At 40.5% G+C, this 24,412-nt stretch overlaps 2 protein-coding genes across 6 annotated transcripts in view; both read left to right on the forward strand.

Moving 5' to 3' along the window:
* The window catches only part of LOC136297565 (cyclin-dependent kinase 6), a 155,605-nt gene extending 138,701 nt beyond the window's left edge, over positions 1 to 16,904 (forward strand). The window contains exons 9-18 of one of the 5 annotated variants that reach the window (XM_066197537.1): positions 7,485 to 7,582; positions 8,286 to 8,364; positions 10,446 to 10,520; positions 10,689 to 10,721; positions 11,122 to 11,190; positions 11,791 to 11,886; positions 13,062 to 13,109; positions 14,767 to 14,862; positions 15,144 to 15,188; positions 16,722 to 16,904. In XM_066197537.1, coding sequence (XP_066053634.1) covers positions 7,485 to 7,582; positions 8,286 to 8,364; positions 10,446 to 10,520; positions 10,689 to 10,721; positions 11,122 to 11,190; positions 11,791 to 11,886; positions 13,062 to 13,109; positions 14,767 to 14,862; positions 15,144 to 15,188; positions 16,722 to 16,808 — 726 coding nt within the window. In that variant the 3' untranslated portion in view covers positions 16,809 to 16,904. Of the gene's footprint in view, positions 1 to 7,484; positions 7,583 to 8,285; positions 8,365 to 10,445; positions 10,521 to 10,688; positions 10,722 to 11,121; positions 11,192 to 11,790; positions 11,887 to 13,061; positions 13,110 to 14,766; positions 14,863 to 15,143; positions 15,189 to 16,721 lie in introns of those variants that run through there. The other 4 variants (XM_066197547.1, XM_066197566.1, XM_066197556.1 and 1 more) reach the window with 4 other exon arrangements.
* A 2,144-nt stretch (positions 16,905 to 19,048) lies between these two features.
* On the forward strand, positions 19,049 to 24,297 carry CLXN (calaxin). Its single transcript, XM_066197617.1, has 6 exons — positions 19,049 to 19,505; positions 19,763 to 19,918; positions 21,438 to 21,542; positions 22,567 to 22,718; positions 23,470 to 23,574; positions 24,159 to 24,297. The coding sequence occupies exons 1-6, from the start codon at positions 19,448 to 19,450 to the stop codon at positions 24,204 to 24,206; spliced, it is 624 nt and encodes a 207-aa protein (XP_066053714.1). The 5' UTR covers positions 19,049 to 19,447; the 3' UTR covers positions 24,207 to 24,297.
* Positions 24,298 to 24,412: the final 115 nt, after the last annotated feature.

The following is a 24,412-nucleotide window of genomic DNA, read 5'->3' on the forward strand; positions in this document are numbered from 1 at the left end:
GCCAAGATGGCCCCAGCAGCAGACTTCACCGCCCCTGGGAAAAAACTGCCCAGCCCTGTTTTGATTTTCTTCTTAATTATGTCATCACAGAGGCATTACCAGCCTCTCTAATTGGGCCAGCAGCATATCCATCTTCAGAGCCATCAGAGATGGGCTCTGTCAGACATGGTGGAAGCTTCTAGCAGCTTCTCACAGAAGCCACTTCAGTGTCCCTCCCCCACTACCAAAAAAGCAGGCTGTGCCAAATCAACACAGCTATAAATATGACTAGTAACATTTCTGGGTATACGGAAACAATAAAAGTGTATGTTTTGAGTCAAACACAAAATGACATATCAGGCTCCAAAACAAGCTGCATTTTTTCTTGTTTTACTTCAACCAAAAAATCTTCATCCAAGCACCGCAAATACAGCTTCAACTGATTGTAAAGTCCATTAAGTTCTCTTCAGAGCAGGATACAAGTACCTTCTACTAATGCAGCCTCCAACCAGCCACCAGATCCAGGAATCTAAACACTATCAGCTCAAGCATTCAAAGAGATGCCAGCTTCTGGATGAAAGCTGACACAGAGACAGAAATTACTGCAAAGCTAATCAGACCCTAAAGCTTCAAGGGATTTTTAACTTAAAATCAAAACTTTGTGCTGCTCTTAGAAACCTGAAGGGACCGTGAAAGTAATTTACAAGCATTAGTTACATAAACTGCAGGTGTGACACGGACAAATAAAAAGCTACTTTTACATTATGTGACATTCCAAGTTAGTCTTTAAGCACATTATAAGATTATGAGCAGCAGTCCAGCCAGGGACAGACACGAAGTGAACTGCAGTGAGGCCAGAGTCACAAATACCCGTATTAGCCATAGCTAATTGTGAAAAAGGAAAAATAATGGAAATATGTAACATTACATAAAAGCTACCATAGGGATCTGGATACTGTCTGGTGCTTTATCTCTCAGTGCTCAAGCAAGACACCACAGAAGAAAATCCAACAGTCTCTTGACAATTATGGAACAAATTCCTCGTGTGGGAATTTTCTTCCTAGCCCTCTTCTGTGAGAAAGTGAGTTCATAAGACCCAATTTTGGAAAAGAAAATTATAGTAAAAAAAAAATCCAGTAAGCAAAATTCTAAGGAAGGAAAGTATACTAAGGTAGGAAAAAGCACAAATGTTACTCTTCCCATGAGCCACATAAAAGTTCTTTTGGCCTCAAAATTATCTAATGACACTAGGTGTCATATCTGTTAGCACCATAGAAACAAATGTTCATTTAAAAATAATTTTAAATGCATTGTCTTTGTCTATCATTTGCCTGCCATTTACGGAAAAACAGAAAGTAAGTTTTTTACAGTATCTGTATGAGTTCTCATTTTGAATTCATCAGTTGTGTTGCTCCTCCACCTCCCATCCCTTTGATAAACAAGGTCATCTTTTAGTCTCCTAGCATACAGAAGTCCTTTCCCTAAGTATTTTCATCCATTTTTAAATCTGATTTATCTGGCTGGATTTTCAAGACTTCGCAGCCCGGGGAAGAAAAGCTAATTGGGGTCTAATTAAAATACTGTGGAATGCCTAGTAGAGGATGCCCTCCTCCCCAGTGCCTGCATAGGGAGGGACCCTGCCCCCCTCCCTTCCTGCCGTGGCAAATCTTTTTATTTCCAGGCACCAGGCTCAAAGCCTCACAGCACAAAGTGTGGGATGAATAAACTCCTTTAGCTCAACTTTGGTCAAAACATTTCTGAAGAGTCATTCTGTCCTGGCAGACTTGACGCAGCCTAGGCATTACCTCCGCTGCTGCAGCTGAGCTGAGGCCCCCGGAGCCCTGCAGCCCGACCGCTGTGCCAGCACGGGGACACACAGACAGCTCTGCTCCAAGTTTGGGGCCACCCTTGAGCCTCCCAGGGCTGCCGCAGCTCTGTCCTCCCAGGGGACAGCCTACACGTGTGCCGTGCCATGGGGCAGCCGCCTGAAACTGGATAGCTCCGGGGTAGCTCCTGAGTGGTCCAAATCTGAACAAGCATTTGGGGCAAGGGCTTCACCATGCTTCACAAAATGGATATTATCATAGCCCTAGCAATACTCCTTATTATCATAGACTTAGCAATCTCATTTCTTATGTATTTTAATGCAGTTTATTTCTTTAGTTTTCAATGTACTTCTCCAGTGTTGCAGGCAGCTCAGGGAGAACTTCTGCCTGGTGTATTTCCAAAGTAGCCACCCTTGTTTTAGAACATACCAGCTGTTTTCTGAGGAATAAAATTTCCCTTATGCACTATCTTGCAATTTTGAACACTAAATTTAATTTGCAACTGAACAAATTTTACTTGCAAATCTAGTACAGTCACTTTCTTAGTTTCTCACAAGCTGCTCTTGGTTTTACTAAGCAATTTGGTATCACAAATTCCTGTGGGCTCACCAATTTTTCCAGCTCTTCCCAAGTATGAAGACAGCAAAGCTATTTCAGTAACAAAACTCATTTGTGCTTGGTATGATTAACATATTAACATGTGATTACTTTTCTTCATTTTTACAAAGCTGTGACTAATACGCAGTAATTTTTAATGCTAATGCTTTGAGAAAAGGACATTTGGAATTCTGAATTAATAGATCCCAATAACTCCCGGGCTTTTCTTAGCACTTCCATTAACCTAATGTAATATTAACCCTGCCGATATTACAGTGCTTTATTTTCCAGTGCAGATGGCTAACGAGGGAGGGGTTTTTTGTTTTGTTTTGTTTTGTTTTTCATATCTCCCCCCTCCCGCCGAAATAGGGCCCAATTCTATGTCAGGACAGGCGGCTGTTTCATAATACCTTGGTCTATGCATCTTACCGCAGGCAAAAGGAAAAGCGAACACTGAGGTTTCCCCTGTAACTGACCACTAGATGGATCAAGAGGAGACAAACCTCTCGCCGTGAAATCCTGCCCTCTCCTGGGAGGCAGATTCCAGACGAGAGCCCCAGGATACAAGTGCACGTTTACATTTCAGGGCTTCCCCTCCAAAGGCTGTCCCGGCGCTCGCCCCGACGGCAGCGCCTCAGTAGAAGGGAGACATGGAGCTCCTGGAGCGGGCCCAAAGATGCTGAAGGGACAAGAGCATCTCTCTTAGGAGAAAAGGCTGAGGGAGCTGGACCTGTTCAGCCTCAAAAAGAGACTGAGAGGGGAACTCATTAATGTGTATAAATGTCTGAAACAGGGGTGCCAAGAGGATGAATCCAGGTCCTTCTCAGTGGTGTCAAGCAATGGGACACGAGGCAACGGGCAGAAACTGACACACAGGAAGCTTCTCTGAATACGAGGAAGAACTTCTTTACTGTGCAAGTGACCACGCACTGGAACAGACTGTCCAGAGAGGCTGTGGAGTCTCCCTCACTGAAGATATTCAAGAACCGTCCGGACACAAACCTCTGTCATGTGCTCTAAGACGACCCTGCTTAATGGGGGAGGTCGGACCAAACGACCCACTGTGGCCCCTTCCAACCTGTCCCATTTTGTGATTCTGCGCCTCCCCGCCGCTGCCACCGCCCGACCCGGCGCCCTGCAGTAACTCCCCCGTCCTCCCGCCCGGTCCCGGCGCTGCGGCCGCGGCGCCGCCGGGGCAGCTCTGGGCGGAGCGGGGCGGGCGCTGGCGGCGAGGGCCGGCCCGGCGCGCAGGGGCGCGGCCCCAGCAGGCGGCGCTGTGTGGCCGCCGCCATCGCCGCTCCCGCAGCTCCGCGGCCGCTCGGGGCCGAGAGGGGCCGCGGCTTCCCGGGCGCGGGGAAGGGCCCTGGGCTGGGCCACGGCGGCGGCGGGCAGCGGCGCGGGGTCACGGCGGCGCCATGGGGAAGCGGGATAACCGTGTGGTGAGTAACGCGGGCAGGCCGGCCGGGCTCCGCCGCAGTCGCGGCACGTCCGGGCGGGCCCCGGCGCGGAGGCCGCGGGGAGCCGGGCGCTGTTCTCGGCCCGGGCGGGCCCGTCCGGCCGCCGCCGCGCTCCGCCCGCCGGCTGGGGCAGAAGGGGCCGCCGCGGGGGACGAGAGCGGCCCGATGCCGGCGGGACAGCCCGCCGCGGGCCGGAGGCTGCCGAGGGCCGGCCGGGTACGCGGCGCCGGGACTGGTGTCCGGCCGCGCTTGGGGCCCCGCCGGCGGGCGACAAAGGCGGGCCGTGCCCTGCGCCTCGCCCCGCCCGGCCCGGGGCGCCCCGGGATCTGCCGGAGCCCCGTGTGGGTGGGTTGTCCCTCCGTCGGCACGTGCTCGAGGCGCCCTGGCCGAACCTCTGATCGCCTTGTCAAATCCGGCAGCATCGTGACTGACGCCTGCTTTGCGATCTGTCGAGGGAACGTGATTAAGATGCTGGCCTGCTCCGTACAAAAATAAAATGATCCCACTGGGAGTTGCACCACTCGCTGAAGTAGCTCTGATCTTAGCTAAGCCGCATTTCCTTAAACTTGGCGTTCAGCTGTACCTGAGAGGTTTGAAATTGATGTCTGCGCAGCACTCTGCTGCCTCGGGAGCCAGCGCTCAGCAGGCAGAAGATGTGTTTCTACACACCTGACTGCAGAGCCTGAGTTCATACATAACTGAAACACATTCATCCTTCCTCCTGTTTTTCTTTCAATGTTTTTATGCCAGTCAGCCTTTCACCTTCTGTTTGTAATCACTTAAACATTGTACGTTTGCTGCTGAATTTTATGACTAAACACAAATCATAATACTTTTATTTTTTCGCCTTTCTCTGTTCCTGTCTTGTATATGCTGTGAGTTCATACTCAGATGCATTCACGTCTTTGCAAATACCTTGGTGCAACAGGAAAGCAGCAGACGTGAAGGACTCAGATATTGTGTAGATAGATGGCAAAGTCCCTTTGATTGCTTTGTTGACATATCGAAATAAATGGAGTCTACTAAGAAAGAGTTGACAGTATATTAGGCTCCAAGACTGCATCTGTGGTTGAAATGTCCTGTAAGGTTTTCAGGTGTGTATTTATTTACTCTTTAATTTTCTTTTAATGGGACAGCTGGGATATACCTACCGATGCCAGCAAATCTTTAGGTTCCTATATAAGGCTTATTATGCCATCATGGCATAACACATACTACAGACAAGTTATAATATAGCACCCTTTGCTCCTTATCATAAAGTTGTTCTCTCCCATATCCCTTCTTAAATACACCACCGTTCTTGACTTTTTGGAGATGGAAAGTAAACCCACTTTTTGCACATCTGCAGGGTACTTGCAATGCAGTAATAGCACTGCTTGCCCAGAGAACCCTGCCTGACAGAAGGTGCCTTACACTTCTCATGAGCAAAGAAGCTATGCAGCAAATACCTTGGTTAATACCTGCTTGAGCAAACTGTCGAAAGAGGAAAATGAATGTGCAGACGATCACTTTCTTTATTGAGGGTGCATTTCCATGCTCCTTCTGGCTAGTGACATGCAGTTTGGCAAAGCAGTGTAAATACTTTTCAGAAATGTTTATTGGTGAAGTAATTCTTCATAAACAAACCTGGTTAAATTATAAGAGCATGTCTTAAGACATAAATTTCCTCATCTTAGAATATAGAGCAGTATGCAGTCATTAAGTACTTGCTGTGGTAAAGTTAAAGACAGCCACTGAAGGGAGGAAGCTTCCTAGGCAGTTATCCAGGGGCATTTTGAGCAAGTCGAAAATCAGCATTTGACTGCTGTAGCCTCTTCTGCGTGTAGAGAGTTTTGCTGGGAAATGGTGAGGTGTTCATTACTTGTTAGCTCAGGTGGGAAAGGAGCTGTTTCTTATTTAAAAGCAGCCAGAGACCTCGGGCTTTTTTGAAAATAATTGCATAAGAAGAGCTTTCAGATACAAATTTTTGAATGGTAACCAAGAGCCTATGTGCCCACTGGAGTAAACCAAGTTTCTAGTGGATTTAATACATTGAAATTATCTTTCTTTAATGAAAAACAGGTTCAAATAGTGCTGTCCTGTATTCCTAAAGGAGCTCCTTTTCGACTCAAAGCTGAACTCAATTACAGAAGTTTTATTCAGTTTTAGATTTGTCATGTGAATGCCTTTCTAAGTGTTGTAACTACTTGAGTGCATGCGTCCATCTGCTACTTGTTTCAATTGGCACACCTCTGCGTTTATTTGCCCATGTTAGTTAGCCTTTTTGTGTGAAGTGAAGCAACAAAGAAACGGCAGCAAATCCCGGAGAAATGGCAGCAAATGTCCCCTTAGAGTTGTAAAGTCAACTTGAGTCCAAAAAATGCTCCATTTGAAGGAGTCCTTGGATTGCTTCAGAGTGGTCCAGCAGGTGAATCTGAACCAAACTTGTGTGGGCAGTGCTTCCTTCCAGCCAGATGCCTCATCCCAGGCAGAGCTTGGAGTGCCTCTTCCAGGACCAAATGTATCCCCAAGAGCTGAAAGCCACCAGCCTGCTTGCAGTCTAGTCCAGAAACTCAGCATTGCTGTGGTCACTGCTCCTGCAGTGAGAGAGCAACAGGAGGGGAGGCAACAGCTGCTGCTTCTGACAGCTTTCACAAATGCTCACTTACTGTGCATGATGGTTGCTGAATGCCTAATAAAAAGCAGTGTTGGACATGTGAGAGCTACACAGATGGTCAAATCTTTGCTTTGGATCTACAAAATGTACTCTTTAAAAATTGTCTCAGATTGGGCAACCAAAGCAAGTCTTTTTTTTTTTTTGGCTGTTTGATCTTTTTCTCTCCAAACCGAACAGTTAGAACAGTGTGTGTTATGTTCTGCAGAAGTGAAGTGTTGGGCTGACATAGTGATAAAAATGAATGAGATAAGGGGGTATATGTACCTCCTTTTCACATGAACAAAATATTGTTGACATGAAAAAAATCTGGAAGAATTTTTCCATTAACTGGTGAGGTGAAATATGAACTCTAAATTTTAATTTAATCTTTTATGACACAAAGAGGATGCATAGGTTTGAAAGATGGAATACCTCATAACGTTGGGATTATGTATGTTTGGGTTTTGTGCACTTTCTCCTCCTTTAAATAGTCCTAAGTCACAGAATTTTGATACATGTGTAATTGCAGCCAAGTACCACTGCTTGCTTGTATTGGTGCAAGAAATTTCGTGCAGAATTTAGTGACTCCTGTCAGCACTTTGGAACAGGATTTTAAAGGCATAGGATCAGTTGTCCCAGAGAGTGAGAGCTGAAATTTAATTGCATTTTCTATATCCCAAAGAAGAATATTTCAGAAATCATTATACTATTCTTAGTTTACAAAATCATTGCTTAAGAAAGGGAATTGTTGTAAGGAACATGGTCTTTTTGTGGATCAGTTCTTTCTGCCACAGCATAACTTCAGTTGAAAGCACTTACCAGTCTTTCCTGCCAGACTGAATCAACTCCGTTAAGCTGAATATTTTATATTCTTAGAACCAAGTCAGAATTATTTTTCAGGGAGTGATAAAAAGTTTCTGTGAGGAACAAACAAGGTATAGTAGTGTAACTGATGAATTTGGTATTTCTTTTTGTTGTTTCATATTCAAGGCTTATATGAATCCCATAGCTATGGCCAGGGCACGAGGTCCTGCCCCAAATTCAGGACCAACAATACAAGACTACTTGAACAGGCCAAGACCAACATGGTAAGTGGCAGTGCCTGTCTACCCTTTTGACATTTTAAGTAAAAGATGTGTTCCCTCTTATTAAAATGTCACTGGTGCCTACTTCCTCCCCAGAATATCCAGTAATAGGTTTTGAAAGATTTCTTGTCTCTGGCCAAGGTATTCTTTTCTAAATATGTATTCAATCTCTTCTCTTTTAAAAATAATAGAATATCATTTTGCAATGTATATTTCTCATTCGTCTGTATTTTTTTGGCAACAGTTTCTCAGAAGAGGAAAATGTCATTTTACCTCTTTCTCAAATTGTAATACCTAAACCTTGTAGGTATATTTAATTTGTAAACAAATTAATCTCTAAAAAAACCCATTTTGCTGGTATATTCTTAGAATCCAGTTTACCCTACCCAACAAAACCATCACCTCAAGATATTATCAAGAACTTACTTTATGTTCAATCCCTTTGCCTGCCCTCATGAGACATTAGAGAACAATTTACCTAATTGCAAAGTTAGCTTTAGACCTTTTGGAGGGATTTAATGACCGTACTTAAGTTATTAGGGTTAGGTTACCATATGTGTAACATCTAAGATGCTTTCATTCTTCTTCTCTTGGAAGTTCAACCAAGGGTAAACTTAAAAAAAAAAAAAAACTCTGCAGAAAAGTTCGACATTGAAAAAAGTATTTTTAATTGTAAGAATTGTGATCTATCATCCTTTTCATACAGGGAAGAAGTGAAAGAGCAACTAGAAAAGAAAAAGAAAGGATCCAGGGCTTTGGCTGAGTTTGAAGAAAAGATGAATGAGGTTGGTAATGTTATTAGCTGTTAATATCTGATTTTTTTTAATCTAACGTGCTACTTCTGTTATCATTTACAGTATAAAGTAGCCATAATATTTCACTTCACTCGAACTTTTAATGAGTAACTATTAAATTGCTGGGGGATAAAACTTGTCATAAATGTAAATGTATTTACAAAATGCATGTGCTTATATCAATAAATTAAGCAGTGCATTTTCAGGTATGATAAACCAAAGTCTGTTGTGCTAATATTCACTTGTTGAAAATCAGAGAATCCAAGTACAGTGAAAAAAAGTTACTGGAAAGAGATGTCTTTGGCAAGGAACATGCATGCAGTATTACTATGGGAGAAGGCACAAAGAATGGCTTTCAGTCAGATAGGACTATGAAGCACTTGTTTTTCTCTCATCCTAAGCTGATTACAACACCTGCTGTGATATAAATGCAGCTGTTTTGATGTTTGTGCTCTGTACCTATTGAAGATCAGCACAGTATTAGAAAGTTTTGCATGTAACTCCTGTTGTAAACGGGAGAAATTAGGATACAATGAATTTAACTGTTTCTGTTCCTTCTTGGGTCCTGGTATCTTGAGATAAGCTTCAGTAATCTTCATCATTGTAAATTTGTGGTTGAAGTAGATTATGCTTCTCCTCTGTTATTGGAAGGGCATAGCACCCTTAGTACTCTTGCTGTACCTTTTTGCCTAAGAAGTTGTACCAGGATATGGAGGGCCACGTGCTGTTCTCAGAACAGGGTGCTGTTCTGAGAGGGTCAGTTGTTCTGCACTCTGAGTTTTAGCTTGGTGTGTTTGGTTTAGTATTCTGTCATATTCCTTTCCCAATTTTATCTTTGCTTTATGTGACACAAGTGAAATTGGCATGCACAGAAGCTACCAACCTTTCAGTGTGCTAGCAGGGTAGGAAGGGATGCAGATAATCATGAAATGGCCATGAGTTATTCCTAAAGCTCCTAAGAACAAATCTCTGAGTACCTGAAAAGGTCACAAGTCTCTGAATGAGGTGCTGTCTCCCCTATTTTACTGACACTTGCCAGACATTTCTGTTTAAAACATAACACTAGCACAGTCTTTAAAATAATGAAGCACAGGCTGTTGTGAGAGACCCCTCAGGTAGCTCTGGGTACCTGGTATATCAGAGTCCACAACCCAGAGGTGCTGCCTTGGTCCATGAAAGCACATTTAATACAGCACTGCATCCTGGCTAATCTGCCATGTTCCTTTAGCAGCTCTGTTCAGCTAATTCCCAGTGTGCTGATGTGGGGATCTGTGTATCATCCTGCATTGCACAGGTTACTTGTTTCCTGATATTTCTGTCCCCTCGGCATAACGTGGATCATCATTGTTTTGCCAATACACTACCAATACAGCTTCATTGTGAGGATCAGAATAATAAAGAAGGGAGCACATGATGTGTCTGACAGTGCAGATTGAACCTAGCAGCCTTTGAGTTTCACGGGGGCAGGTTGGATGTTTCAGAGCTCTCTAGGGGACATTTAGGTAAACCTAGAGACCAGGTGGGGAATTGAAGAGGAGGAATTAATGAGAGGAGGTTTTTATTCACTCATTTGGTGTGCTTGGCCAAACAAAATAACAACATTTCTATGAAGTTGTCTAGAGTAATTTGGTATAATTGCTGCTGACACCAACAAGGCCCAGAGACACACACTTGTTGAAGAAGGGCCAGGAGAAGTTGTCTTGAAGTTTTGTTTCAGGTGATTTTTAGAACCAAGACAAAAATCACAGTTTTTCTGGTAGGGTACCCTGTTTTTTTAAAGTGCTCTAGCAAGAACACTGTGATACAAAAGCAAAAATACCATGATTGATGACCTTCAAGAAAAATGGCAATTCTTAAAGCCAAATAACTTGAACGTTAAGTGTGAACTAACACTGTATTTTGCTGAATAATAATCTTCTGTAAAATCAAGTGTATTACAGCTTTGGTTAACATTATATATTGTTTATTTTCTGTGGTTTTTGTTAAAATTATAATGTCAGGTAGAGGAGAGCTTAAAAAAATTGTTCAGAAATGATCCTCCTATCACTGTTTCTGTTTGGTTTTGTTTTCAGAATTGGAGGAAAGAACTGGAAAAACACAGGGAGAAATTACTGGGTGGAAATGAGAGTTCCTCCAAAAAGAAAGAGGTAAGTTGTTTTCAGTTTTATACATTCTGTGTTTGGAACTGGATTTATCATCAATGCTGCCAACACAGAATTTGGTGAATACATTTTAAAAGCCAGGATCAAAGTTTATAAATGCATGCCAAAAGAAAAATGATGCTAAAGTAACATTTGTTTTATTCTCTTTTTAAGAAAAAGAAAAAGGAAAAGAAGAAATCTAATAGGGTGAGCAAAATTTTCAGTTTTCTGAACTTTTTTGCTTTGGGGTTGTTCCTGTTTGTCATTAAAGTTCTCTTGGAAAGAGAAAGTACAGCTGTAATTTTGATTTTAGATGTTAGATTAACTTACTTTTATTTAGAAAGGCTTTGCATACATTCGGTACAAGGGAAATTAAAGGGGAGGAAAAGAGCATTACAAAGATAATATTAAAAGAAAAATGTTAGAAGGGCTTTAGAAGTTTATTTAAGAAAAATCTATGTAAGACCAGCTTCTCAGAAGTAAAATTGTATTTATTATGCTTTGAAAATGAAGACATTTTAAAGGGAGTGTTTGGATGGGCTTTTGAGTATTTGCCAGACAAAATGCTGCATCTCACAAGCTTCACTTTTTGTTGTGTTTGGTCAAGTTGTCTTCATCTTCCTCTTCTTCATCAAGCTCTGATTCTTCCAGCAGTTCATCTGATTCAGAAGATGAGGTAAGAGCTAACCTACTGGAATCTATCATGTTTTGTTCATGAGGTTTATTTAACACAGATTTTGATAATATTTTTTAGAATATTTTGAGGGGCTGTTTTGGATAAAACCATTTAGTTTTTATGCAGTTGGTACATATAATAAAGTCGTGAATTTTAGACAAATATATCTAGTCAATAGTTTCTATATGAACACTACAGATTTTGATGTCCTGGCTTGTAAACTGGATCCATTTTAACACTGAATTGCTTTTCTTATAGAATCCCCTATCTAAACATAAAAATGCAAAAATACCATTTTTACTTTCTAGCAAAAATCTTTGTTACAGATAATCAGATTCTACAGCACACATCTAAATAATAAACAGAATCTAGAGAACCTGGATTTTTCACCAGTTTGCATTTTTTCAATGCAGAAGAGTTATGAAGGTCCTTCACTAAAAGAATCAATTGTAATGTAGTTTATTCCTCAGGAGAACATTATATATAACATGTAGGAATTGGATGTTTCCTTTTCTTTACATTTAATGTAAATATTTAATGCTAGTGAGTATAAATTCAAGTTTGTGTTTTTCCTTCTTTTTCTACAATATCTGTGGATAGGATAAAAAGCAAGGGAAGAAAAAAAGGAAAAAGAAGTATCGCTCCTCACGGAAATCTTCAACAAGCACAACTTCAGAATCTGAGTCAGACAGCAAGGTAAACATGCAGATGTGTTGCTCTTGGCAAGTTTTCTTGGTTGGTGTTACAAAACCATAAAGATTTCTGACTGTAACATATTAATATGGGTTTTCATCTTCCACATTTAAAGCCATGTATTCTCACAGGGCCTGAGCGGCACTTCTGTCTTCCACATGCAGTGTGGAATCTGCCTCCACTGGCCACATGCCTGGTGGAAGTAATTGGATCTTTAGAAAATGAACATGCTTTATTCCAGCAATTTGTAGTCATTTTTCTGAATCCAGACATATGCAGCTTCTGTGCTGCTCAAATGTTTAGTTTTGATACTACATTAACACTTAAAATGTCTTTTGAATATGCAGTTTAATTGAACACCATATCTGAAAATGCAGGTATTACAGGATTGCAGTGGCCAGAACATTGCCTTTCTAAATATCTAAGTAGTTTCCTGTTGGACAACTGAGCCTTTCCCAAATGCAAATGAAATTGAAGTTGTCTTTTTCCTTTTCTGAAGTATAGCAATGTAGATACGTGGGCTTACTGAATGAAAACAAAAAAAGTGAAGATACATGAGGCAACTTGTTCTGTTATGTTAATATTTTCCTGTCTTGCAGCATATAGTTACTGTACTTCTTGCTTAAATATTAATAATACAGTGAGTTTTTAAGATTCTCCGTGTAGACTTTATTGCAGGCTTTCACTGGAATACCTTATTTGGTGGGATATAAATTGTAACGAATGACTGTTTGGAGACATCTAGGAATTTGTGCTAATGGGAGGTTAAAAACTTCTGCTACATAAAGGGACCCAGAGATACCCTTACTGCAGAAAACTCTGGGAAAATACCTGCTTAAGCTGGTCTGATCAGTAGAGATGGACTTGGATAAAGAAAAAAGATTCCCAACTGTTACATGTTATATGTGGTTACAGCAGTGATAGCTGGTATCCTTCCCAGAGGCTAAGTGTCCTGCAAGGATTCCATACAGACCTCCTCATGCTCCTGGATCAGGAGATTAGCAGCTGCATGAAAAATACAGCTTTTTATATTATTCTTGTCAACTGCAAAGTAGGAAGGACAATCTTGAAGAATGACCTTCAACAGACATAAAAAGACTATTGGTCAGACTGCTTTGGAGATTTTTTTCCTTTGTCATGAAATGATTTTCTTGTGATTTGTTTTCCTTTCTATTTAGGATAGCACAAAAAAGAAGAGGTCAAAGGAAGACTGTGAAAAAGAGAAGGTATTTTTATTCTTGAATTTTTTTGATCAGAACTGCATGTTGCATACATAATGGATATTCCTTTCTTTAATACTGAATGCCTTACTTTACATCTGTAGAAATTTTCTGTCCAAACCCACACAGTCAGAAGGTATTCAGTGCGCCCAATCTGAAGTAGACATTTAGTTCAATTCAGGTCCTGGTTTAGTAATTATTGTTAGTGAAAACCACTGGATCTGTTCTTGTTACAAAAGTAAATTAAAACCGTATCTAATCTGCTGTAGTAGATCAGCTGCATCCTTAGTGTTTTGAGGTTTACCTTTAGCTGTCACATTGAGCTAAAAATGTGTGTGATGATATTTCCAGTGACATACCTGGTAGGTTAATGACTTGTTGCTGTAAATTAAGAAACATAAGCAGAGGATCTCTTTATCTAAATGTAGTAATAATTACAGATACTATATTTATGACAGCTTTGAAGAATCGCAGAGAAAAATGTATTAGCTTAAGAAAAATGACCTTATTCTGTCATTTCTCTAAGTATGAAAATCCTCTCTCCTTCCCGTCATCACACCATTTTGTACACTCATCCATTATCTTTAATGTAAACAATCTAACTGATTTCAATTTTAGTTATTTGTACACTGTGGATAAACTAAAAATGCTTTCAGAGTCCACCGTAGTCTTTCTCTCCAGTTACCTTTCATTCTTAGCAGGTTGGCCTCTCCTCCTCTGGTCAATAGTATTGACTTCGATGTACGAATTCTCCATTGCATAAGGCAAATGTACTGATTTTCCCCCTCCTGCTTCTATTTTACAGTGTCCATTTCCCACCCAATCCTTTTGAAGGCTTCTCTTTGAAGACCAAGTATCTCCCGTGTTCCCTTATTATAGCACTGCTTTCACATATATTCTGAAAGCAAACGGCACTTGGGGACTGGAGGTCTTTCTTCCCCTACCTGCAGATCCCCCACGTGTCAGATGGGCTGCATCCTGTGTGCTTGTCAAAGAGTTCTTTTGGGAAGTTTCTAGTCTTAGAAACTGAGTGAGAGAAAGTACCTTCATTCTTAGGAACACATTGCCTTGTCCATAGCAAAGGAAGTGCAGGGAGCAGAAAAACAGTTCATCAGAACAATCTCACACAGCATCAGAATTTTAAAAAATCTACCTTTTAAATGCACTGGAAAGAAATATGATGTGTTGGAAGTACAGCTGGCAGGGCCAGCTTGTCCTGGTTTAACATGAATACAGAGGGAGCCTTTTCTTTCATGAACAAAGCAAGAGTCTGAAGCTACAATGTTTGTATGTATATATGGAGACATCTTCAGTTATTAGTTACTTAAAAGTGGTGAAACGTTTTATATTCAAATGCGTACTCCTCCACATGTTATTATTTAAAATAAGAGCCTGTTATTATTCCTCTCACTTCTAGACAGTTGCTGTATCTCGGTAACAAGAAAAAGGAATATACAGAAAATTACTATTTTCACTAAAAGTTGATTTTAACAGTTTGGTTGGGTAATTTGATGATGATGATGGTGATGAAATCAGTTAATTGTCAATAATATTTTAAAATATTTCCCCACTTAGAAGTGATATTTCAATCTTAGATTTTAAGCAGAAGTTTTATAAAATGTGAAAGGTCCAGCTTTACTCACAAATACATTATTTTGTGTAGGAAGGTAAAAACCACCACAGGAAAAGAAAGAAAGCAGATCGTGGTGATGGACCTTTATCGTCAGAATCTGTATCTGAATCGGATCAGACAGAGGAGGTCAGTGTGAATCCTCAGTTTCAGATGTTACAGTGCTTGTAGCTTACTGATTCATGAGCAAATTAATGAACTAGCTTAGGTTTAATACATTGTTATAACTCTTCTGCACTGTACCAGTGAATTGAAGAGTGCAGTGCACTCAAAGTTGTTTGTATTTTTCCTTTTAAAATAAACTTCTAAGGATTGTTTAGCCTAGCTTCTATCACCTACAAGTAATTTTGAATTTTTTTTTTTGAGAATCAGCTTCTTATGGATACTACATTTGGTTTAATTTTCCCTAGGTGCAAGCGAAAAAGAAGAAAAGCAATGAGGAAAAAGAGAAAACAGCAAGTATCCCTCTTACTCACACTGTAGTTTAAGGATATAAATACTCTGCACTTGGTTAATTTCCAGTTTCATGTTTTTCACAAACACAAATGTTTCCTAGCAATAGTCTACTGTTACATCTCAATTAACAGTTTCTCTATTTACTTGTCGAAGTCACTTTTTCAATTGTTGAATTAAAGAAGAATTTGCCACTCTTTTACCTATATGTGATTGGAGATTTATACAACTTCAACACTTACTGTAGAATATATTTAATTCTAAATCAATGTCCTAGAATACTAATTCCTGTGTGGTATCAAGTAGGGAGCAGTTTGCTCCACAGACAGACATCAGGGCTGTTCCTTCAGTAGCGTTGTGTGTAATTCCTTGGTAAGCCTTCTCTACCACCATGGAAAGGGCCTTAGGACATAATTGCTGCAACGTCTATGCCATTATAACTCTTTTCCCAACCAAATAAAAAGTTGCCATCATCCTGTTACTTTTCTCAATATTCTTTTATTTGTATCTTTGGTAAAAGTGAGAGGAAGGTTTAGCAGTGATTTATGCAGAATCCAGATTTACCACATGTACCTGAGGTTCCTCAGTTAGGAGTACAGTGGGTTTGGGACCCTAAATGCCCACTTGAGATGTCTTTGTGTCTGTCTCCCCTGTCAGCAGCAGTGTTCCTTATCAGGCATCTCAGCCGTCCTACATGAGGTAGGGCAAAGGGAAGGTCTACGTTAGTCACCTAAAAATACAGGCATTGGAGTATCAGTGATACTCAGTACACATTTTTCCATGGAACTTGTTTGTTTTTTTCAGATTTGTAGGAGCCGTTTGCCATAACATTTCTAGTGATTGCTTGTGGTCTTTTTCACAAAAGATTTGTATATGTAAGGAATATGGATAAAACCAAGCTTTAATACTGATTGTTTCATTTATGTAATGCCACACCTATTTGAGAATTTCAGTTGAAATTATGCTTGCAAAAAGGCAATATTGCATCTCACAGCTTTTGTATTACAGTGATCAGGATACTACCTTCAGGACTGAATCCAGTAGGGTTAGTTTGAGTGTATTTATATTTACAGTTGAGATCACAATTGTTTTATTTTAAACAAGTGATAGTCTAGCCAAGTGCAGTTGAGCTATTTAATTTTACACATATTTAAGTGTTTCTAAGTGAATTTAGGTGCTTACTTTAAAATCTGTAAACATCCTAGTTATTCACAAATATGTCACTGCTGGTCAAAGAACTTCCTTATTACTTTCTCAGCAATCTGTAATGCTCTGAAAATAGTTTAAAAGATTAAGAAATGTAATAGTGACAGTGATGAGAGGTGTGAAGTAGCCATACCATGGTGGAGATAAATTTAAATTGAAGGCTGCTCATAGTAGTGCAAATTGCTTTTAGTGATTTCTCAATAGGCTTCTGTAGAAATCTCTTTTGAAATGTCTTTCAAAAGATATCCTTTCTGTGTTCTTACTTTGCATTAGCAAATGTAATAGATGGCAATTGTACTTTACAATAACTTCCCTTTCTTTTTTTTTAGGATAAAACAAAAAAGAGAAAGAAGCACAAGAAACATGGTAAAAAGAAGAAAAAGAAGATTGCTGGTTCAAATTCAGATTCAGAATAATATTTTAAAACAACTTGAGACTATCAACAGAAGTGCAATGACTAAAGGAAACTTAAACTGTGAAATGACAGCAAACTTTACCAAACTGCATGAGTTTTCCTGTGTTTTAGAAATACTCCTAATCTTTCAGTAGCCAGCCAGATGCAGCTATGCTGGGAAACACCATTGTTATTGCCTGCTGCTTAATACATGAGGTACAACTTTTATAAAATTCCAGTAAGCAGTGTTAGATGTTTAAGACAATATGAGATGGTAGGCCAGCTGAGGTGTAAAATATTGGAAAATAAGAGTTAAACTTTTTAGATAGTAAAAATAGTCTTTTAAAGCATTAGTAATAGTCCTTATTTGTAAATCAGGACAAATTAAATCCCAAGTTCATCCTGCAGGTTAATATTATGCATAAACTACTACAAGCTGGTGTCTGCTAATGGAAAATTAATGATAACATTTAGAAGGCTGCCTTTGTATAGAAATGTGTATCATCTGCCCCATTACCATCTCCATGCTTATGAGAAAGGGAATGCTACCATTTTGGCTACCTGAATAGGGTGCCTTTGCCTTTGATTCTTGCAAATCTCTGCTACTTTTAATCCATGCATCTCTGCATTCCTGGGAAGCTACAGCTATTGTCAGCAGACTTTCCTGAATGAGCAGTTTTGAGCTTCCAAGCATGTGCTTCTGCATTAAGCAAGAGCAATGACATTTTGCAGTATAACTGACAGTCAAAACCTGAAGATCTTACCTCTGCTTCTTCGAAATAGTGACAGACCTTTGCTAGTAAATACGCGTATTTCATTTAATGTAATTTTGGTTTAATTGAAAACTTCTTGCAAACACTGGTAGCTTTCTTTGCATTATCTTCAGAATTGTTTTGCATGATTTGTACCATTTTTAAATTAACAAAATGTAGGTAATCATTTGTTGTAACCAGTTCTATGAATTACATTTCACGTGCAGATCTTCATGTATGTATTTAGTTATAGTTATGTCCATTGCTATGTTTAAGTGCACACTTGCTGAAGTTATTTAGCATGTAAAAAGCAGGGTTTTGATACCTTAACAGCTTCATATTGAAGCTGATTTTACTCTAGGCAAGTTCAGTGGCAGATCTGTTATGTGACGTGTCTTGTTAGATAAAAAAACTACTGCCAGAATCTCATTAAAGATACTGTTTAAACAGTTTGTATTTATATTTTTGTACTTGAGGGCTACCGAATGTTGACCTAAGTCATAAAGCTGTTTTACTTTAGTTTAGTTGCTTTAGATAACTTTTAAAAAGCTTTTTTAAATTAAATGTGCCCACAAGAAAATACGAGCGACCATTTGATTTTAGTTTACATGAAATTCTCACTACATCTTCCATTGAAATACTGATTGCTGGGCTTTCTGTTAGCCTTTAACAAATGCCCATCCATCCCAGGTAGTCAAATATAGATCGTATTTTTGATCCACCCCTTTTTTCCATTGCACAGGTGCTAACTTAGAACTTACCTCTATTGCATATGGATGTTTCAAATGTTATGTTTCCAAGAATTTCAGGACTTCTAAGACATTGATTATTAGTCAGCAAACCATAACTAAAATCTGTGGGAGAAAGATGATTTCATATTGCCATTGTGCAGAGGAATTGTCTTCAAGTTCTTGGGAAAATACAACCATTGAGTTGCAGCAATGTGCATCTAAACAATAGTAATATTTTCATCAACTGTTTTATACTCTTGGGCTTGATGTTACCAATTCTAGACACTCTTGTCAGTGAGGTTAAAATAAAGGTGATACGCAGTGAACAGAGGGGTTTGATTTGGGGTTTGTGTTTAGTTTTGTTGGGGTTGTTTTCTTTTTAAGTTGTGGTGTTGCAGTTTTGGTAAAAAAACCTGTAATGAACCATAGCATAAATGCTCTGTCCTGTGATACCTTATTTGACTTTTACACAATCACCTGCCACAGAAAGAAATAAAAATGGAAATGAGACCCAGTCTTCCAAATACCTAAGCTGGTATGTCATTTTAATTGTGTGACTGTAACTATCTGTTCTGCTCAGCTGTAGGCTTCCAGTGCTGCTGTCCCGCTTGGGAAAGGGGTGTAGCTGCTTAAGGGGCTGATGGGCTTTGTCAGTTCCCCACAAAGCTGCTTCAGTACCGAAAAGAGAACTGCTTCAGTTTGCAATACGTTAACAAATATGTTGAGTCTGCTCTTGCGTGCCGTTTTTCCCGAAGGAAAGGTGGAGGAGGCTTGTCTCAGCCCTTCAGCTTTCCCGATGTGCTCATGCCGAGACCGTGAGGGGGGTTTGGGTGGCACCTACACCCATGTTGCAAGCGGAGGGACAAAGCAGAAAACTAGCAATGTCGAAATAAGAGTGGTTTTATATATTTTTGCCTTCTAACAGCAGATGAACAAGTACTATTGTATGTTATATTTAACTTCTAGCTCTTTTTTCCCCCACAAACATTTTTAGAAATGTGAAATGCAGTTATTTTTTACGACTGCAGGTTTTTCGAAGGCGTGTTAAGAGTTGATCTCTGTTTTGCCCGTGTGTGTGTTCATGTCCGACGGGCCCGTGCGGCACCGCGAGGCCGCGGCCGTCCCCCCCCCCCCGCGTTGCCAGGGCAGCGGCGGCGGCGGGAGCGGTGCCGGCCGCCATGAGCAGGAAGGGGGTGAAGCTCCTGGTGGACTCGCTGACCCGATCCGCCAAGCACTGTGAGTCTCCCCCGGGCGGCAGGAGCCGCTCCGCTGCCGCCCGGCCGCTCCTCGTTGTTCCCGTGCTCATCCTCTGTGGCCCTGTTCGCCTCCCATAGGAGGCGCTTCCCCGGCGCCCCTCTGGGAACAGCGGCTGGGGCGGGGGGGGGGGGGGGGGGGGGGTTCTAAGTGTCACGGCCCTGGTGTGGCCCTGTGGCCGTCTCGTGTTTTACCAGCTTAATTTACAACTTGTGTTTGCTTGTGTTTGGGCCGGGCAGTTACCAGAAGCGAAGTGGAATGTCTCGTCAACCTTTTCGACACGCTGGGGGCCAGGTCCAGCAGCCAGTTTTCTGGGGCCGGCTTCGACCGCACCGTGTTCCGAGACACGCTGCACAGCGCCTTTGGCATGACGGATGACGTGGTGTTGGACCGAGGTGAGGCGGGCACGCAGCTCCGAACACCGTGGCAAGGGGTTGGGATGACGCTGCCCACCCGACCGGTGTGCCCGTCCCAAACAGCGCCGTCTCGTCCCGGCCAGGACAGCAAACGGGAGAGTAATGCTCGGGAGCTGTTGAGAAAATGGCCTCATTTCTTTCTTTATGCGGTACAGTTTTCCCTTGGTTAAGCAGAGCTCACGCTCCAGTTCGAAGCGGACCAGCCAGTGGCAGTTGTGCTGCCCTGCGGCTGTTTCTGTCGCAGCCGCTGTAGTGTCGTGATAGAAGAGGGCAGCGTCACTTTCCTCTTTTCTCCGGTGGTTCCACCGGGCGCTGCCGTCGCTGCTGGGCGACAGCTCTAGCTCAGGCCGGGAAGTCCCAGGATGGCGTTCTGTTACAGCGGATAACTTTGGGAATAGAGGCTTTGTGAACAGCATTGAAGGGAGATAGTACAAGGAGGTGAGAGTAATGAGCCAAATAACCCCTTGAAAATACAGTGATTTCACAGATTGGTGACAAGGGACATGTTTGCAAGTCACTGTGAAAATTGAAGGAATGATCTCTGATGTAGAGGTGTCTAGAGGAGTACGCAGAGCAGGCATGAGTCTTGCCATTCTTTTGTCTTGGGCTGCCACCCGTTGGTTCAACTTTCTCCATGTCTCTTGCAGGAGAGCTACTTACATGCCATAGAAAAAAATCTTGTTGCAATTTTATGCAGCAAGTCAAGTGTGTCTTGGAAGATACCTCACATTACCTTACACATTCTTAAAAATTATTTTGATGCTTACATGCAAAGGGGCTGGTTTCAGCTTGCAAAAGCTATCTGTCATCTTCTAAGTCAAAAATTCTTGGCTCTGCATGTAGAGTTGTTCCTTCAGCCAACTCACTAATTAATATTCTAAAATACAGATTATTATAGATGCTAATGGATGCTTTGAATTCCATCTTGGATTTAAATTACTGTATTATAGGCTGTATGAATAGTGAAGCTGTGGGATGGAAAGTTGCTTAGGGAAAGGAAAAGAAAAATATTTTGTTACATGACAGGAGGTTATTTTTCTTTGTATATTTAATATATATGGTTATATATAGGATTATTATTTTATATATATATATATATATAAAAAATAGAATTACTTTGTCCAAAATTTTCTGAGACAAAACCTAGTAATTTAAATCTTAATCTGTATGCAGAATTATCCCTTATTTTAAGGGATATCAGTTTATTTGCTTTACATCTGCATGGAAGCATACTTCCTGTAGTTGTTTAAGCCAGGAAGGCAACAGATCAAACAAAATCTTACCAGGCAGGATTCTGGAGTGGAAGATAAGTAAACTGAGGGGCAGAATCCCTTTCATTGTTACATCGTAGAGTCAAGGATGGTAATCTTACCTTGGTGAAGGCAGACAAACATCTTAAGAAGAAAGATAATTTATAATTTTACTGAATTTAAGAGAACATCCCTTTTTTGTGTTTCCCTATCATGTAAATTTAAAATGTGTCTAATACACTTCCTAGTGTTCAGCACTTTTGATAGAAACAACAAAGGCTGCATCACTGTGGTGGAATGGGTGGAAGGCTTAGCAGTTTTACTTCGGGGGACACTGGAAGAGAAGATGAAATGTAAGATTGATCTGTATGCTAATATTTAGTAGTAATGATTGAATTCGTAACAAAAACCACATTGTTTTTGTTGTAATTTAGTAGTTACTCTTTCAAATATTTGGTATTTGAAAAGTTTTCTTCTGTATAGTTTAATGCAATGAAACTGAGTTCTAAAATGGCTTCTCTGAGACAGAGGGGTTTTTCTGTGTAAACTGTTGTTACCACAACCACCACCTTATTGTGTTGTTTACAAAATCTTGCATTTAAACTGAACTTTATTCTACAGCATAGACGTTTGACAAAATACATGTTTTTGTATTCACACACAAAATCAGAAAGAAGCAGATGAATCTCTAACGTGGTTTTGGCTAATTAACAGTCTCCAAGCCAAGCAAGACCAGTGCCAACATTCATTTACTGGCACAGTGGGGACACAGTAGCAGTTGCATTAGCTCCAGCAGTTCTTCAGCTTGGAAGCATAAATGGAAAAACTGTAAGATGGTAATAAGGACCTCCACAATAATGATGGAGGAGAAAAATAGCAAGAACTCTAGAATTTTAAGCAGCAGGGAAAAAAATGGGGCATGTGCAGTGAAAAAAACCACAATAGAGAAAAGAGAATGACCATGTGCAGTGAAAAAAACCACAATTGAGAAAAGAGAATGACAGCATGTTGTTTCCATCGTTCCCAGGTTGCAGCATTAGCCATCCCTACTGCATTATATAAATTCTTCTGGAAAGTGGTCAGGGGTGTCACACCATTAGGATGTGCCCAGGATGTTATTCAGTGTGTCAGTACAACCACAAAACAGTAAATACACATTCCTGCTGTAAGCACTATAGAGGATACTGGTGTGTAGTGATGCAGTGTTGTCTGTCACAAGTGTTTGCCAGGAGTGTTTCAGCACGTAGATGATACATTTGGCTCAGCTGATAATGCTGTATAATGTACAGTTCACACTTTCTGTCTGTTCTAGTAACAGCTTGAATGGTATTTGATTATAGTTTGTAATCAACTTGAAATTTATTTGTATTTCAAAAGACTGTTTTGCCGTTTATGACCTGAATGGTGATGGATACATTTCAAGAGAGGAAATGTTTCAAATGCTGAAAAACAGCCTTCTCATACAACCCGCAGATGAAGAGCCTGATGAGGGAGTTAAGGACTTGGTAGATTTAGTACTGAAGAAAATGGCAAGTACTTACTTATTGTGATACTTGAGGGTCTTTCAAACAGTCACTAACCAATACTTAAAACCTTTCTATGAGGTAACAAAATAAGGTGTCTTACTTACATGAGTCCCAGTCCAGTATCCTCATATGGAACTATTAATTTAGTATGTGAATGTACTATAAACTTTATGTGTAAACTAGCATGTGTACATGTGCATACAGACCTGTGCATGCACAGCCAAAGCAAAAACCCAATCAGAAGTGGAAAACTCAAAAGTGTAAGCTGCCTTTATTCCATCAGTACAGGCATCTGCAGTAGCTTCATTTTTAAGTACATTTGTGTTTTATCAACTGATCATGAAATGTCTTTATCCAATTTATGTATTCTATTAGAACACTAAACTCAAGGTTATTAATGTGGAGCTTGTCTTACAGTGCTTGTTCTACAGTATCAGATCAGCCAGGGACTATCTGTCAGTATTTTAATCAAATCAAGATCCATACTCTCCCCTTCCATGGTGTGGACAAAAATTTTCACTTAAAACCGGGTCTTGCATCCCAACTCCCTTTATTTAAGCCCATCTTTTCAATTTTTCAATCCCACTGTTTTTGCCTTAGGTAGAGGCAAGTCACACAAATCTTTTCTGAGCAGAAACGGATGACCCTCAATTTGCAAATCTAACTAAAAATAGAATCCATGTTCTTTAAGCACCTGTTAAACGAAACTACATGGAATAAAATCCTTTGCTGAAGCGTTTTCTTCCTTTTGCAGGACTATGACCACGATGGCAAGCTTTCTTTTGCCGACTTTGAAAAAGCAGTCAGAGAGGAAAAACTTCTCTTAGAAGTCTTTGGACCATGTTTGCCAGACATCAAGGTACCTTAACCTTAAGTTAAAAAAAAACAACTGCACAAACCAATTCCTTACAGACACTTGCACCAGTCCTGTGAATGTCAGCATAGGGCATCTTAGGCCAGTGTTGTTCATCCTCTCAGTGCCAGTTCTGCTTCCCAAAGGTGGCCCTTGAGCACTCCCACTTCAGGGTTGTTGCAACACAATGCTGCAGATATTAATCTCGTCACTAAGGGAAATTGCAGTCCTTTACATTGTCATCCCACATCCCAGTCTCTAGCCTTCCTGTTTCCATCCAGTTTGTCTCATTCTGCAGTTGGGCCTTCTTGCCCTCCATGCCAGGTCATTCCTTGCCGACACACTCCTGTGCTGAGCAGTTAAAATTTTAATTCCCCTTCAGCTATAACTTTGAATGTTCTGGCAGATCTGCCAGTGATGACACAAGGAATGCTATGGATTTACCTTTTCTAAGCTAAAAAGCAAGAGAGTCTTCACTGCATGCACATTTCAGTTCAGTACCTTTTCTGACTAAATAGAAATCCTTTTGTTAACTGAAAATTAACTTTTTTCCTCTTTTTTTTTTTTTTTTTTTTTTTTTTTTTTAACAGAGCAGTATCTCATTTGAACAGAAAATTTTCCGGGCAACTCCTAAATAGTAACTCCAAGTTGCAAATCGGTTGCTGAATACTGTTAAAAAGGGGTCTTCATCTTCACCATTCTTCATAAAACAGTAATAGTTTCAAGTTACTCCTAAGCTTCAGTATTCCTTTGCTGTTAAAGCTGTTGAATAAATGAATTTACTTCTGTAACTATACCTAAACAGAGTTCTTGCCTGAGTTATAAAATATGTTACAATAGGAGG

Source organism: Chamaea fasciata, unplaced genomic scaffold (assembly GCF_029207755.1).
Source record: "Chamaea fasciata isolate MVZ Bird 193981 ecotype frontalis unplaced genomic scaffold, bChaFas1.0.hap1 SCAF_1, whole genome shotgun sequence".
Classification (NCBI taxonomy): domain Eukaryota; kingdom Metazoa; phylum Chordata; class Aves; order Passeriformes; family Sylviidae; genus Chamaea; species Chamaea fasciata.